General features: G+C 43.8%; 1 protein-coding gene across 2 annotated transcripts in view; it reads right to left on the bottom strand.

Annotated features, from left to right (window-relative positions):
• Positions 1 to 5,732: 5,732 nt before the first annotated feature.
• The window catches only part of zeb2b (zinc finger E-box binding homeobox 2b), a 76,601-nt gene continuing 68,276 nt past the window's right edge, over positions 5,733 to 14,057 (bottom strand). For both annotated transcript variants that reach the window (XM_080833975.1, XM_080833974.1), the window contains exons 7-10: positions 13,658 to 13,766; positions 11,300 to 13,317; positions 9,638 to 9,818; positions 5,733 to 7,886 (exon numbers count right to left, since the gene is read on the bottom strand). In XM_080833975.1, the coding sequence (XP_080690101.1) occupies positions 7,276 to 7,886; positions 9,638 to 9,818; positions 11,300 to 13,317; positions 13,658 to 13,766 (2,919 nt within the window). In that variant the 3' untranslated portion in view covers positions 5,733 to 7,275. The remainder of the gene's footprint in view (positions 7,887 to 9,637; positions 9,819 to 11,299; positions 13,318 to 13,657; positions 13,767 to 14,057) is intronic.

The following is a 14,057-nucleotide window of genomic DNA, read 5'->3' as shown; positions in this document are numbered from 1 at the left end:
GATAATCACACAGGGCTGGAGAAAGGATCGGTGGCGTTACCGTGAGCGTTGATAAGGTTAAAGAAGTGTCACTTTGTCTTTGCCGATTTTTTAATCACGTCTGGATCATCCCTTGGCACAGACAATCTGTGTCACCATAACTGACCGCTAATCTGAGGAGATATGATTATACCTTCCCTGGCATGCTGTGCCGGTGTGAGAATGACGCTCCCCTAGAAATGGGTAATGAGTGATGTTCCCCGTCCCCAGCTGGGGCTCTGCAGGCTCGGCCATGATGGAGCATCCTAATCACCAGTCAGCCATCGCCGTCGCTCCTCTGCATTAGGCCCTGTGTTATGTGCATATCAAAAGATTCCACAAACACATTGGCAAAACACATAATAATCTGTTTTTCTTTTTTTGTTGTTGTCTTTTTTCCCCACCACCCCTCCCCCTCGTCCCTTTTCTCATGATCCAAATTGAAACAACTGGCATGGAGGCTGGCCACCTCATGCTTTCCGGCTGCACATACCATGATTATTTTCTGTGGGGACATGACAGCCATGAAGCTTGTTAGTGTGATGCTCTTAACGTTCATTACAAGCGATGGATATTCCAGCACGGACAGAAAGCATTGAATAGCTATGACAAAGACTCCTATCTGCTACAGGGCCATTTCATCTCATCAGGCTGGGTCAGAACAGACCACAGACCCACATCAACCTGCTGGGATGAAAGACAAAGGGTGGCTAGTAGCATCAAGCTGACCAGGTGTTGACTTGCATTTTTCTATTTTTCATGACCTCATATGACTTACTGTTGTGGTAAATGTATAGTATAGTTTCCCTGAAAATACTCCATTAGACTGTAATATTGACCGGGCACTGATCCTAAAATATTTTATAACGGTATTTATAATGTATACTGTATCACTATACCGCACACCGTAAATTGTTTATACTTCACAATATTAGGTAAAGTAAGTAATACCTTATGTCTGTCACTACTCATGTTTCATCGTTTCTGTTTAAGGACATTAAGTAATATTTATTTCTATATTCATCTCACACTGTGATTTGGAGATGACAAAAAGCCAGTGTGAGGTTTTTTATTATTATCTATTCATTTATTTTTGTGTATTGTTTTTTTACACTACGTGGCTGTGAGAGTATTTAGTAACAGGTGAAACCACACTGACCAAAATGGAGGCAAGGCAGAGGAACTAGCTTGAACCATTTCCCATAATACATTGCCTCAGCATCCCAGAAGTATTTCAGAATATGTTATTTTAGAATAATTCCACCTTTTATGAATACCAGGGAAAAGGAAATCTTAAATAAAATCAGGCTTTTCATTAAAAAGTCATTCTACAGCACCTCCATGGAGCTTAAACTAAATTGGTCAGAGGACTTCTGAAGCTTAATAGACCACTTGGGATGTGTAAAGAAAGGTTGAAGGCATTCCAACTCCCTTGAAGATAATACCCTATCACCATTTTTAATTTTTTGGGATGGGGTAAGGTGGTGAGGTAATGGAGTAATAGCTTCTTTATTTAACCGTTTCTTGCGTATATGTGTCAGTGCACATGTTCTTTCCCCTCTTCCTGACGTGTTCTTTCTCAGAGACAAGACAAAATGCCAGCCTACACCGTTGGCATCTCTTTTAACAGAAGAAAAGAATGAAAAAAGAAAAAGAAAAGGAGAACAAAAAAGAAAAAGGAAAAAAAAGGCCTCTGAGAGAACTCAGAGCAGGGCAGGCTGTTCCCACACCATCCCAGCCCCGCACCTCCTCAGACTTGGAGAGCTTTCTTGTCTTTCTGCCACTCACTGACCCCCCCCCCCCCCCCCCCCGTACCACCCACCCACCCACCCCACCCTCTGCCCCCACCACACCCCCACCCTGCACCTGCTGCATACATCACCCTATGGAATGCCTGGTGAATGCCCAGTAAAACTGAACGTGGTGGAAGTGGTGACACTCAGACTGTGTGTGTGTGTGTGTGTAAGACGGGCACCAGACATCCCTCACTCTCCCATGGCAAACACACACACACACACACACACACACACACACACACTCACACACACACACACACACACACACACACACACACACACACACACTTCTACCAACACATTCTGAATTGGTGCCCACTTGGTGTTATATTGTCTTTAAATGGTAAGCGTAACGCTGTGCCGTTGTGCTCAAGCAGGTCTTTGTCAAAGGCAGCTTAAGAGTAATATGAGAAATGTATGGTGCATTACCACGAATATACGGTGACCACTTTCTGTGCTGGAAACTCTGACCTTTATGAATGTCTAACCTTCCCTCTGCCAGCCCACTAACATTCTTAGTTGGCACAAAGTCTTTTTTTTGCTGAAGCTGATTTTGCACCTCAAGTTCAGCTGTTCTGTGGACACAACCCATCTCCCATCAGGGGAAGGTTTCCCCCCACCCTTTCTTCCTTTCTTTCTCTCTTTTCTGTTTGTCTTGTCTTTTTTTTGTATTTTTGCTTTCTGGGTCCCAACCACTGGCACGCGGGCGGGCCACCTGCTCCGGTTCTGTCTTTACTTGGGCCAGACGGCACAGCTGGCCGGCCTTCTGATACTCGGATTGGCTAATCCCTGCTGGTCACCCTCTCCTCTTCTCCTTCCATGTCATTGAACTGTCTGTCTGTTGGTCAATGCCAGGTCTGCCTCACTACTGAACCGCAGCCGTCCGGCCTTGTGTCCTGAGAATACTCTCAGCAGCATATGGGGATGTGTGAATAATTTAATGAGGTCAAAATTATGAACTTCGCATCGCCCCTTTAACTTTTACAACCTCCAACACCACCTCACTGTGTCCTAATGAGGGGTTATTTACTTTGTTGGAGGCATAGGAACATTTTTTGACCTCATCTATGTTAAGCAACTTAAAAAGAAATCTCAAAAAAATCCATAAAATCAGAAACGATTTAATTAGGGTCTCATTTTCAATTATCTAGCTTGAAGCGGATCACAAACCCTTTAAGAATGTGTGAATACAGTCACACAAATGACTCATAAAGTAAGGTAGCACAATTGTCATGACTATCACACACACACACACACACACACACACACACACACACACACTCATGCAGTGATTATGGTAGCTAGTTTGTGCTAATAATACTATGGAGCACAGGTTTTTTTAAGGATGTTAGCACTGCACATAGTTTAAGGCCTTATTACTGTACAACTTTTGAAATGAACTTTATTATTAATAATTTTTGTATAGTGCGGCTTCTTACACAACTCCCTTCCCACCCCCACGCCCACGCCCACCTAGTTCTGACGTCTGATCAGTGTGTGAGGGTAGATTTGCCACCCTCCCCCTTTGAGTCCTTCAATACAAGCTTCCAAGAAGCTTCAGGCACGTGCATTTACAGCCGAAATAAAAACAAGCAGGTAACGATATTTCTTGGAAAACAAATAAAAAATAATGAACAGAATGGGGGGGGGGGCTTTGAATGCAAAAATATTTTAAATGTGTGCATACACTCAGAAAAATGAGTCACACAAGCACACATACACAAGAACATGCACACATGCACACACCCACACACACACACACACTCACACACACACACACACACACACACACACACACACACACACACACACACACACACACACACACACACACACACACACACACACACAAACAGACAAACACAAACACAACACACACACACACACACACACACACACACACACACACACACACACACACACACACACACACACACACACACACACACACCCATACAAGCACAAACTGTTATTCAAACTATAACTCACAAGATGCTATTCATGTGGTATAAAACAGGTACATTTCATTGAGACTGTGTTTTTAATGTAGCAGTAAACCAATAATTTACAAGAAGGCCTTATAAAACAGGTCATACCAGCACATGTGTACCTGTTCTCTAGTCATGCATGAAAATGATGCATGTTACTATTAATAATTATATCATTAATTGGTTAGTAATCAGCTATTTACAAACAAGCCTTAAAATAAGCCTTCCTTCAAGCTTCATACTTACGATCAAAATGGAATGTCTCACGTGTGGTTGAGAGTTTTGCTCGCATTCTCGTAGGAGGACATCAAGCTCAGAGTGACCTGAAATATTCACCCTTTTGCATGTTGAGGGGCCAAGAGCTACATGATGTCACGCCGCTACCGCTAGATTTGGAGATATTCATGGAAGGAATTGTGCACCTCAGAACAAAACCAGCAAATATTACACCATTTGGCCATATATATAACTGAGTAATGAATCACCAGCAATGGACCTTCCAAGAGCACCACTGGCCTGGCCAAAGAACACAGTCAAAGTGACAATATTGCAGCACAAGAGGGCCAGAACGGTTTCACCGCCATTCAAATGTTCTTCTTGGATGCAGGGCAAGAATCATAATTTGCTATGAACCTGACATGAAGGTAGTGCCGGGCCCTGCTGTGGGATGAGGGGGGATGAGTCTCCATCATTCAGTCAATGATCTTCATGGTGAGGAGCTCCCCTTCACAGCTCATTTGGAACCACGCTAAACTAGGCATTGTCTTTACCGCTTAAAACACGGATGAAACGCATGGAAACTCAGTCATGGCAGGACTAGTAGGAGCTATGAGGTCATGTCAGCTGGCGGGGCTAGGAGCAGTACATCTGTGAGTCATTGGGAACTAGTTTTATATAAACAAATACAAACTAGTTTTTATAAGCAAATACAAAGTGAACCGGAGAAAAGGAGAATATTTGGACGTGATTCACTCCCAAATTTTCACGTCTTATCATCTTTGTATATGTGTGTAGGTGTCTGTGTTATTTGTGTCATTGGTATTCTGTGACCCGTTTCTTACTGATGATAAGTTTACACTTCCAGTACTTTCCGTCAGAAGGCAATCTTTATTCTGTCTTGTCTTCATGCAGGATGATCAGATGGCACGAGGATCAATATAAAAAATTGAAATATGCAAAGCATGTTCTATGTTTGGCATTGCACAACCCCTTCCTTTTCATCTCCGTCTTTTGATGTTGCTTTTAATATGCATGCAACGAGAGAGTGTTTAATGGCTATAAGCTCTTTCACACTGGAGTAGCCTTCATCACAGGTTTCCTTCTTATGACAAGTGCTCAACAGGTCTCTACCTCTCCTTCTCGATAAGCCTGCATTGTGCTTTTCTTGCCAATCTTATTTTCTGTCGACAGGCTTGTCTGAAATACATGGGAGCAGATCTGGCTTTTCAGTGAGTTGAACAGACTGATCTTGATACTACTCTGCATCAATGGACAGTTTGAGGAAATAGCACTTTGGTCTCATCAAACCATCATTCTTATCCAAACTGAGCATTACTATTATATATTGATTCTAGACTACTCTCAGTTGTAGTTCCACGTTGGTGGAACGACCTGCCTAGCACTACCAGAGCAGGGGCGTCCCTCTCTAGAAGCTCTTGAAGACCCAACTCTTCAGAGAGCACCTCCCTTCTTAACTGGCACTTTGGCTTAACTTGCACTTAAGCAGTGACTGTCCTGCACTTCTTTTTCTTTCTAAAGCAGTATTTATTGTTACACCAGGTTTTATTGTTCTTAGCTTGATTGTTCTCTCCCTTGTACGTCGCTTTGGACAAAAGTGTCTGCTCAATGACTAAATGTGAAATGTAAATGTATTGAGATTGCAGGCAGGAATGAAAGAGAGCAGGCAATTTTTGTTCTTTAATTTGGCTACTTTTATTCGAGCATGGTCATGTCCAAGAGAAATTACAAATTAAAAATTCAATAATACTTTTACAAAGACATTTCAGGAAAGATTCTTTTTTTCTGTCATGGTATCATACATTGTATTTTAACAGTCCCTCTTCATTTTTTTTAGCTAAAAAAACAAGATGAAGAAAGTGGAATTTTTTTTTCAGTCGAAAATACAGTGTTTTCACAATATTGTATCAAAAGTTCCCAAATTTGGAATTTCCAGTAACTGGAAAATAAAAGAAACAAAACAAAATAATAAGTTGAAAATTCGCATTTCACAATTAATGTTTCAAAACACAATAAATGCTCTCTTTACGTAAAATTTGCCTCAATGATCAACGCCATGTTCCTTTTTACTAAAATATATCTATATATCGAAGAACTATAATACTGTACACTACAGTATGAAATAAATAAAATGAGGAAATACAAAATGGGCCACATAAATAAATGTTATTTAACCTACAAATAAAATGAATGCAAATTGTTGTTGCAAATGGTTTGGTGTAATACTGACAAAAAGTTAAGGAAAAAAATACAGAAAATTGCACAAACATATGTAAACTAAGGAACCGTGACCTATTCTTCTAATACTGTTATGGGTTCTCCAAAGAATAGGGTGGACTATTTCTCTTTTTTAATACTGAAGCTGGTGAAAAAGGTAACACAGGTCACCTTCCTTTTACTCTATACAAGGATGGCACTTGCAGAAAACACACAGATTAAAAGGTTTGCATATAAGGCTTTTTAATAAAAACACCTTACAAAGGCTTTCTCCTTCTTTGTTCACATCTTTTGTCCTTCATTTAGTCTCCAGCCCATTCCACTTTCTCGACACCGTCTAGTTAAGACTTCAATACCTTGAAACCACGCAGGTATGTGGGAAGTTCCTTCACATAAAGAAATACTGAGGCCTACGTGTGTGGCTAACTGGCCAGACGACAGGGCAAAACCATAGACAACATATTAAGTCAAAGATAAGTAACAATACTGATGACTGTAGTGGGGAAACCACAGATTCTTTTTTTTTCTCAACACTGTATAAATATACATAGGCAATAATTTTTTATTATTTTAGAAGTGATTATAGAAGCAGAGTGCAATTTGTACAAGTTACTAGTTTGTGCTATAAATACTATGGAACACAGGTTTTTTTTAGGATGTTAGCACCGCACATAGTTTTAGGCCTTAATACTGTACAACTTTTAAAATGTATTTTATTTATTCATTTTTTTTATTCTTTTTGCATAATGCAGCTTCTTACACAACTCCCTTCCCACCCCCACGCCCACCTAGTTCTGACGTCTGATCAGTGTGTGAGGGCATATTTGCCACCCTCCCCCTTTTTGAGTCCTTCAATACAAGCTTCCCAGAAGCTTCAGGCACGTGCATGTACAGCCTCAACACAGCAGCGTGTTTTGAAATAAAATCAAGCAGGTTCTTGGAAAATAAAAAATAATAATGATCAGAACAGAATGAGGTGGGGGGAAAGACATGGGAAGCTTTTGAATGCAGTAGTTTTATTACATGCCGTCCTCCATGTTGTCCTCGTGATCAGATTTGGTTTCTGTTTTCCCGTCAACCGAACTGTCGTCCATGGAGTGCTCTCCGTTCTCTTCCTCGTCCCTCAACGTGTCTGGATCCGTGTCCATGCTCTTGTTCTCGCTCTCTTCCTCTTCCTCCTCAAACTCGTCCTCTCGCCTTCCGATCTTCGCGTACGTTCCGTCGACTTCCTTCGGCCGTTCTCTAATGCCTCCGTTCATGCTCTCCCGCAGGAGGGCGTCCCGTTCCCGCTCCCGCTCCCGTTCCCGCTCCCTGTCCCGATCCTCCAGGTCAGGGTAGCCCTGAGGGGTGATGCCCTGCAAGTAGGCCCGGTTCATGAGCAGCTCCGTGGGCTCCAGGTGGCCCTTCTCCCTGGCCTCCCGCTCGGCCGCCTCCCGCTCCTCGGCCTCCCGCTTGCAGTAAGAGTAGCGGTGGTTCATGTGCTGCGAGTAGGAGCCCGAGTGCGAGAAGCGCTTGCCGCATTTGTCGCACTGGTAGGGCTTCTCGCCCGAGTGCAGTCTCGAATGTTCGATCAGGTGGTGCTTGTGTTTGAATGCTTTCTTGCAGATTTGACACTGGTGTGGTCGTTTACCTGCAGAGACAGAGACATAAACAACAGGAGAAATGGGGGATTAGTTCAAAATTCTCAACTTTATGCAAACAAATCATGCAAGTACAATTAAAAGTATCAAGTATTAATGTGAACACAACTGATTAATATCATATCATATAATATAATAATCTAAGAACTGACATTGAACTGATATTGCTTTAAATGTACTAATAAGGCACATTGCTAGCACCCCTGTGTTTACATTACAAACTTCCCTCCTAAAGAGAAACAGAATCACAAACACTTATTTTCTGTATAAGCACCACACTGGACAGATGCAACAGAAATAAACCATTGCAAACCAAACAAACAAACAAACGGAAAGCTGCTGCAGAGAAATAAACAAATAAAACATGAAATGGAGCTGGAGCCTTTTTAGGCTAGTGTGAGTCTCCAAATGTAATGAAATTCTTTCTTATGAAAAAAGAGACAGAAATAATAACAAAAATGTTTCTGTGGTTTCTATGGGAGCATCTCAGGTTTTGGTGTGGTTTAACATGCTAGTCTGGGAACCCAGGGTGCCACAGTAAGCAGCATGAAACAGAAGCTGAGAGCATCGACGGCTAGAGACTTCATTACGTCATGCCTCACGATGCTAAATAAAAGTCAAAGCCCCCCCCCCCCCCCCCCGCATAGCTCTCCCTTTATAACCATTCTATGCCACCCCCCACGCCTAACCTTGGATTCACTACAACTCAGCAAAGCCGGAAATATAGAGGCCAATCAGATACAAATCATAAGACGGGAGTTTCCCTTTTGGCATTTCAAACAGCTCGTGACGGGGCTTTACAAGCTCGCTACACATATGCTAGCACATCTGGCTAATTCCTGGCCACAAATAGTCTCGGAATGCCAGTTGACACCTTCCATAGCTGCCATGCTTGATGTCAGGCCTACTCGCCCTCCTCCCACTACCAGCAAACTACTCATGCCACAGACCCCATCGCCTGAATGCCACTGCTACACCAAGCTGAGAAAGAAGAGCTGGTAAGAGAGTGATGCAACCAAGTGAAAGAGAGAAACTAAGAAAAGAGGTCATGACGCCTCGTTGCAGTCACGTTAGCCGAAGACACTGGTAAGTTATACCAAACCAGAGACTGGTTTCCAGTGATGGCAGACTCATTTGAGGCCTGGGGAAATACACTGAGGTCAGAGTTTCCTCTAGCCACTGGTAATGATGCACTACGCTGGAGGGGGTTTCCCAGGTTGGCGAGGGGTGACAGAACTCATGAAGTGGATCAACTAACCAATTAAGACCACAAGGCAATCACACCAGCATGCGTCTTGCCAAACATTTGGCAACGGATGCAATGAAAAAAAATGCATATCAAACATTTACACATCTGTGTTAAGTCTAAAATGTGATGTTTCTTTCTCCCCTCAAAAGACTTGGATGATATACCATCCTTGAAATGCTGGGCAGAATGGCTGTAAATTATATGAATGTGTTGCCAATCTTGCCAAACAAAATAATTTCAGTCTATGTAATTTTGTTATGTATCGAAATCTAATACTAGATTAATTTAATCAATCGTGCAGTAACCCTGTCAATGGGAAAGAAACATGTTAGTTTTTTGTTTAGTTTTTTAGGTTTTTACATCCAACTGAAATAAAAATCAACAGCGGGAGAAAATAAAGGAGCAAGCAAGAGAAAAAAATGTAAAGGGTTTAGTAACACAAAAACATGAAGGAAAGCATGGGGTAAAATAAGTGTCTAGAACAGTATATACCTGTGTGCTCATATTTGTGTCTTAGGAGGGAACTGCTCTTCTGGAATGTTTTGTCGCACAAGTCACACGCGTACATACCACTTTCTGTCTTCTTAATCTTCCTCCGGGACAGACAGGAGTCTGAGTCTGTCATGTCATCCAGGCCTGACAGATATTCTGCTGTTCCGTCAAGCAGCTCCCCCTATAGAAGAAGCAAGAAGAGAGAGGAGGGAGGGGGGTTAAGCCAGCCACACCTGTCACCTAAATATAGTCACCTTCTGCTGTTTGATTGAGAACTTAAGCATAGCTCCCTGTGACCTGCTAACGAACATCTCATCTGGAGCCTTCAAAGATTTTTTTTGTAATTTGAGCTCAAGGAGAATTCTTTCGTTTCAAAAGAATATTCACACACAAAAAAGAGTAATTACAGGGAAGAAGGAAAAAAGCCCCTTACACACAATGTGAAATGTTTGCAACTGTGAAATATATAAGAAAGGCAGGATATTACCGATGAGGTCTTATTCTGAATAATGATTAATAAGACTGTATTCCATATATTTGCATTCAAATTTGCTTTAATTTTATACATGAAAGGACCTTAATGCTATATTTATCTGTTCTTCTTTTATAGGGAAGATTAACCCGATAGGCTTAAACTTAAATTAATGGGGAGAAAATATTATTACATTAGAAGGTCATAATAATAAGAGAAAGCCTTTGCGGGGCATATTGCCACAGTCTTCTAATTTCCAACTCATAATGATTAAATCAAGAGGTGCACTAAATGACCAAAATTGAGCAGCAGCGATGCCCTCATTAGAGGCACCAGTAGTGCCCTCACAATGATTCTGGAGACATTGCTACACTGGCTTTTAAGAACAGAGCACTATCATTCTGCAATCAATTTGAGCTAAATGCCCTTAGCTGTATTTTTAAAATCTAATTTAATAACTTAGAATAGGAAACATTATTAATACTTTTTTATCAAAATGGTTCCCTCTATGTTAAACAGCCCACAGCACTGAGCCATAATGAACATAGGGTCTGTGCATTATTCATTGCCATGTTGGAACTCATTTTGGCTTTTCTCTCACTCTTTTCTTTAAAAAAAAAAAGAAGCTTCCAGAAGTGTCAAAGAGTCATGAGAGCAGACAAGTTAACCCCCCTTTATGAAGGGGCTGTCTAAGGGCTGCTCTGCCATTGCTGCCAGCTACTTGACTGCTTTGGAGCTGCTTTGAAAACACCTGAGATGAACCATACTGGGGATGGAGCACATTGATTCAGACAAACAGATGCAGCTCCGTCCTGGAAGAAAGGATGGAGCAGCTGGCATTGAGATGCAGCCTGCGCTCCGCACTGAAGTCTGCCAGGCAGTAAGCAAGTGAGCAGGCGAATCGCACATCATAACCTCTAAAACAGCCATTACACGCTGATAGTACTAATGACGCGTGCTGGGAAGCCTAGCCACTCTGGGCTCGTTCCGCAGCTGTTTATCTCCGAGGCTTTGCGGCTTCAACGGGCTCCAGGTGAGCCCTCATTTCAGACTCTGAGTACCTTTTAATTAGCGAGTCGAATGAACAGATCCTTTCTGAGACACCAGAAATAAGAGGGAGGAGGGAAAGAAAAACAGATATGGAAAAAAACAAGACTTTGAGGCTATTAAAGTGCCGCTGGCTTATTTACCTGGAAACCTTGCTTTCGCTGGTACTTTCGTCTCTGCTGCATCTCAGCAAAGGTGGCAGCCCCTGCGGCGTAAGTGTAGGCCATGTGTGGAAGGAACCCCATCTGATCGAGCCCTGGGTACGGCCTCAGGCCTGGTATGCTGGCCTGGACCGGGGGCATGAAGGTGGGTGGTGGAAACGCACTCTGTGGCGGTAGGGATGTGTACATAGGTTTGGCACTGAAAGGGTTCATGGCAAACATGTGGCTAGTGCTTTTGTCAAGGTTGCCGTTGTTGTTGCCGTTGCCGTTGGAGCTAGCAAAGTCCTTCTTGGACAGGTAAGCCAAGTTCAAGGGCTCTTCGAAGTGCTCTCGTGGGGAGGAGATATTGTTGTGGTCGATGGGGACGCTGTTGGGTTTGTGTTGGCTTTTCATGGACAGGACGTGCTTGGATTCCCTCATTAGTCTTGGCAGTGATAGGTCCAGTGGCTCAGCCTGAAGGTCCTCGGACGTGAAGCTGTTTGGCGTGTACGAGCTGCTGTGGGAGTTTTTTGAAGACGCGGAAGAGAGGTTCAAGGGGGATGGAGTGTTGCTCCTGGAGTGGTTCAACTTCTCCGCCATCTGTTTGGTTCCGGTAAACTGGGCGGTTTTAGAAAGCCTGAGGGGAGTGTCACAATTGTTGAAGTTGTTGTGGAACTCCGCTGGTGAGGGTGAAGTGATATGGTCGGGGTGCTTGACCAGGGACACTGGGGACCTGGCGGCCATGGAGTCTTTAATCAGGGTGTGGTTAGTAGGGGGCAGACCCACCTCCATGTTCCCTCTGTCCAAGGGAGATGTCCTGGCATTGCCGTACTGGTACATTTTCCTTTGCTCAAACCACTCCTTCACAAATTCCTGAGGGAGACCGACGGCGATGGAGATCTTCAGAAGCTCCTCGGAGTTCGGCTCTGTGTTCATGGCGAAGTATGCCTTGAGAACAGACATGTGGTCCTTGTATGGATTGATGGGTCCTGTGGCCATGGCCTTCTCTGAGATGATGGAGGAGAGCAGCAAAGCGTGCTTCTCTGCAAACATCCCTTGCTTGTTGGATGTCAGGTTCTCACTGGGCTGGAGGACCGCCTTGATCTCCTCGTTCATCTTGCACATGTATCGCTCGTGCTGATGCAGAGGTATAGGACCTTGGAAGGCCTCTTTGCAGTATTGGCAAGAGAACTGTGTAAACATCAGGTTGTTCTCGCAATGCTTCTTCTCTTCTGTACCTAAGTCTACCGCGTGATTCGATTTCTCCTTTTTGATATTGCTAAATTGTCTCTTTGAGTCTGTCGTCAAGCTCTGGAGGCAAGCTTTGGCTTCGTTCACCTTCTCCAACGTGTAATCGATGATGCTTTTAGTGGCCCCGTTGTGGTTGACCAGCGGCAGGCCCCCCTGCTGGGCACCGGCAGAAGCCAGCGACTGCTTCTGTTCCTCCATCTGGGCGCTGAGGTCCTTCATGTACGCCTTCAGCTTGGAGATGTCCTCAGGTTTGCAGTCCATCTTCTGCCTGCACACAGTGTTGTCGACAATCTGGAGCACCTTCTGCACCTCGCTCAGGTTGTTCCCCAGGTGGGGGAAGCCAAGCAGCTGCGCCTCCATGCTCATTCCCAGGTGCTGCATCGGGCTCTGGGCCGAGTTGTGGACCCCCAGCGGGCTCCCGCCCCCCATCCCTCCGTTCATGAAGGGGCTGGGTCCGCCGAAGCCGTGCGAGGCCATCATCATCTTGTAGTCGTTGAAGTCCAGTGGTTCTGTCTTGATGTTCATGTGGTTGGACTGGTCCTGGAGGCCCAGTGGCTTGCCGTTCTCCAGCTTGTGTCGCAGCTGGGTGATGGCGCTGTTGGTGGGGGAGGAGGAGGCGGAGGTGGGCGAGGAGCCCGCCTTCATGTTGTTGCGCATCCTGCCGTTGACCGTGATCAGGCCGATGCATTTCTTGCTGCTGATATGAGAGCTGTAGGAGCCCGAGTGAGAGAAGCGCTTCTTGCAGTTTGGGCATTCGTACGGTTTTTCACCTGAAGAAAGAGAAAAAGTCAAAACGTGTATTAATATAAAATCATCTAAATAAAATATTTAACTGATTCAAAATACGATATTATAGTTTTTTTTTTTTTTTTAACAACTTGAGCAAATGTCCAAAGCATAACAGCAAATGAACGCCATGAGGTTCATGTGATTATTAGTTAATTTGACTGATTAAAGGAGGCCAACAAAGTAGAGCAAGTGTTCCACAGAAAGAGGAAATAAAAGAAAGACAATCGATTTCTTTGTGCACCCTGTGAAGTTCCCAACAATCCTGAATGAAAGCGGTAATGAATATTCAAAAGGAGTTGAGCGAGCCTGTGCACTACTCACCACTGTGAATCCGCAGGTGCTCCTTCAGATGGTGCTTGTATTTGAAGGCCTTGCCACACTCCGTGCATTTGAACTTGCGGTTGCCAGCCCCCTGGTTCAGCAGTTGGTGCTGCGGAAGAGAAGGATGCGTGTGTAAGCTTAAGTCAAACAGAGCAGGCAAAGAGTTCAGTAAATAATCACAATCAGCTGCCGCCTGACAAGCCAAATGGCTCGAGTTGCGTCGCAGCATCTTGTCTTTCTACTTCCAACTCTGCTGAGCAGAATTGAGGCCGCGATGAGAGAGGGAAGCTCGTACCTTTTAATTTCCTGGCAAAGAAGCCAGGCAAGCTTGTCTGTAGTTTGGCAGAGCAGTTCAGAAAAATAGAAATAATTAATTAAATAAAAAAGGTCCTATTTTAAA

This window comes from Sprattus sprattus (assembly GCF_963457725.1).
Source record: "Sprattus sprattus genome assembly, chromosome: 3".
In the NCBI taxonomy this organism is placed as follows: domain Eukaryota; kingdom Metazoa; phylum Chordata; class Actinopteri; order Clupeiformes; family Clupeidae; genus Sprattus; species Sprattus sprattus.
Note: the sequence above shows the minus strand (reverse complement) of the source record. Positions and strands in the feature narration are given on the sequence as shown.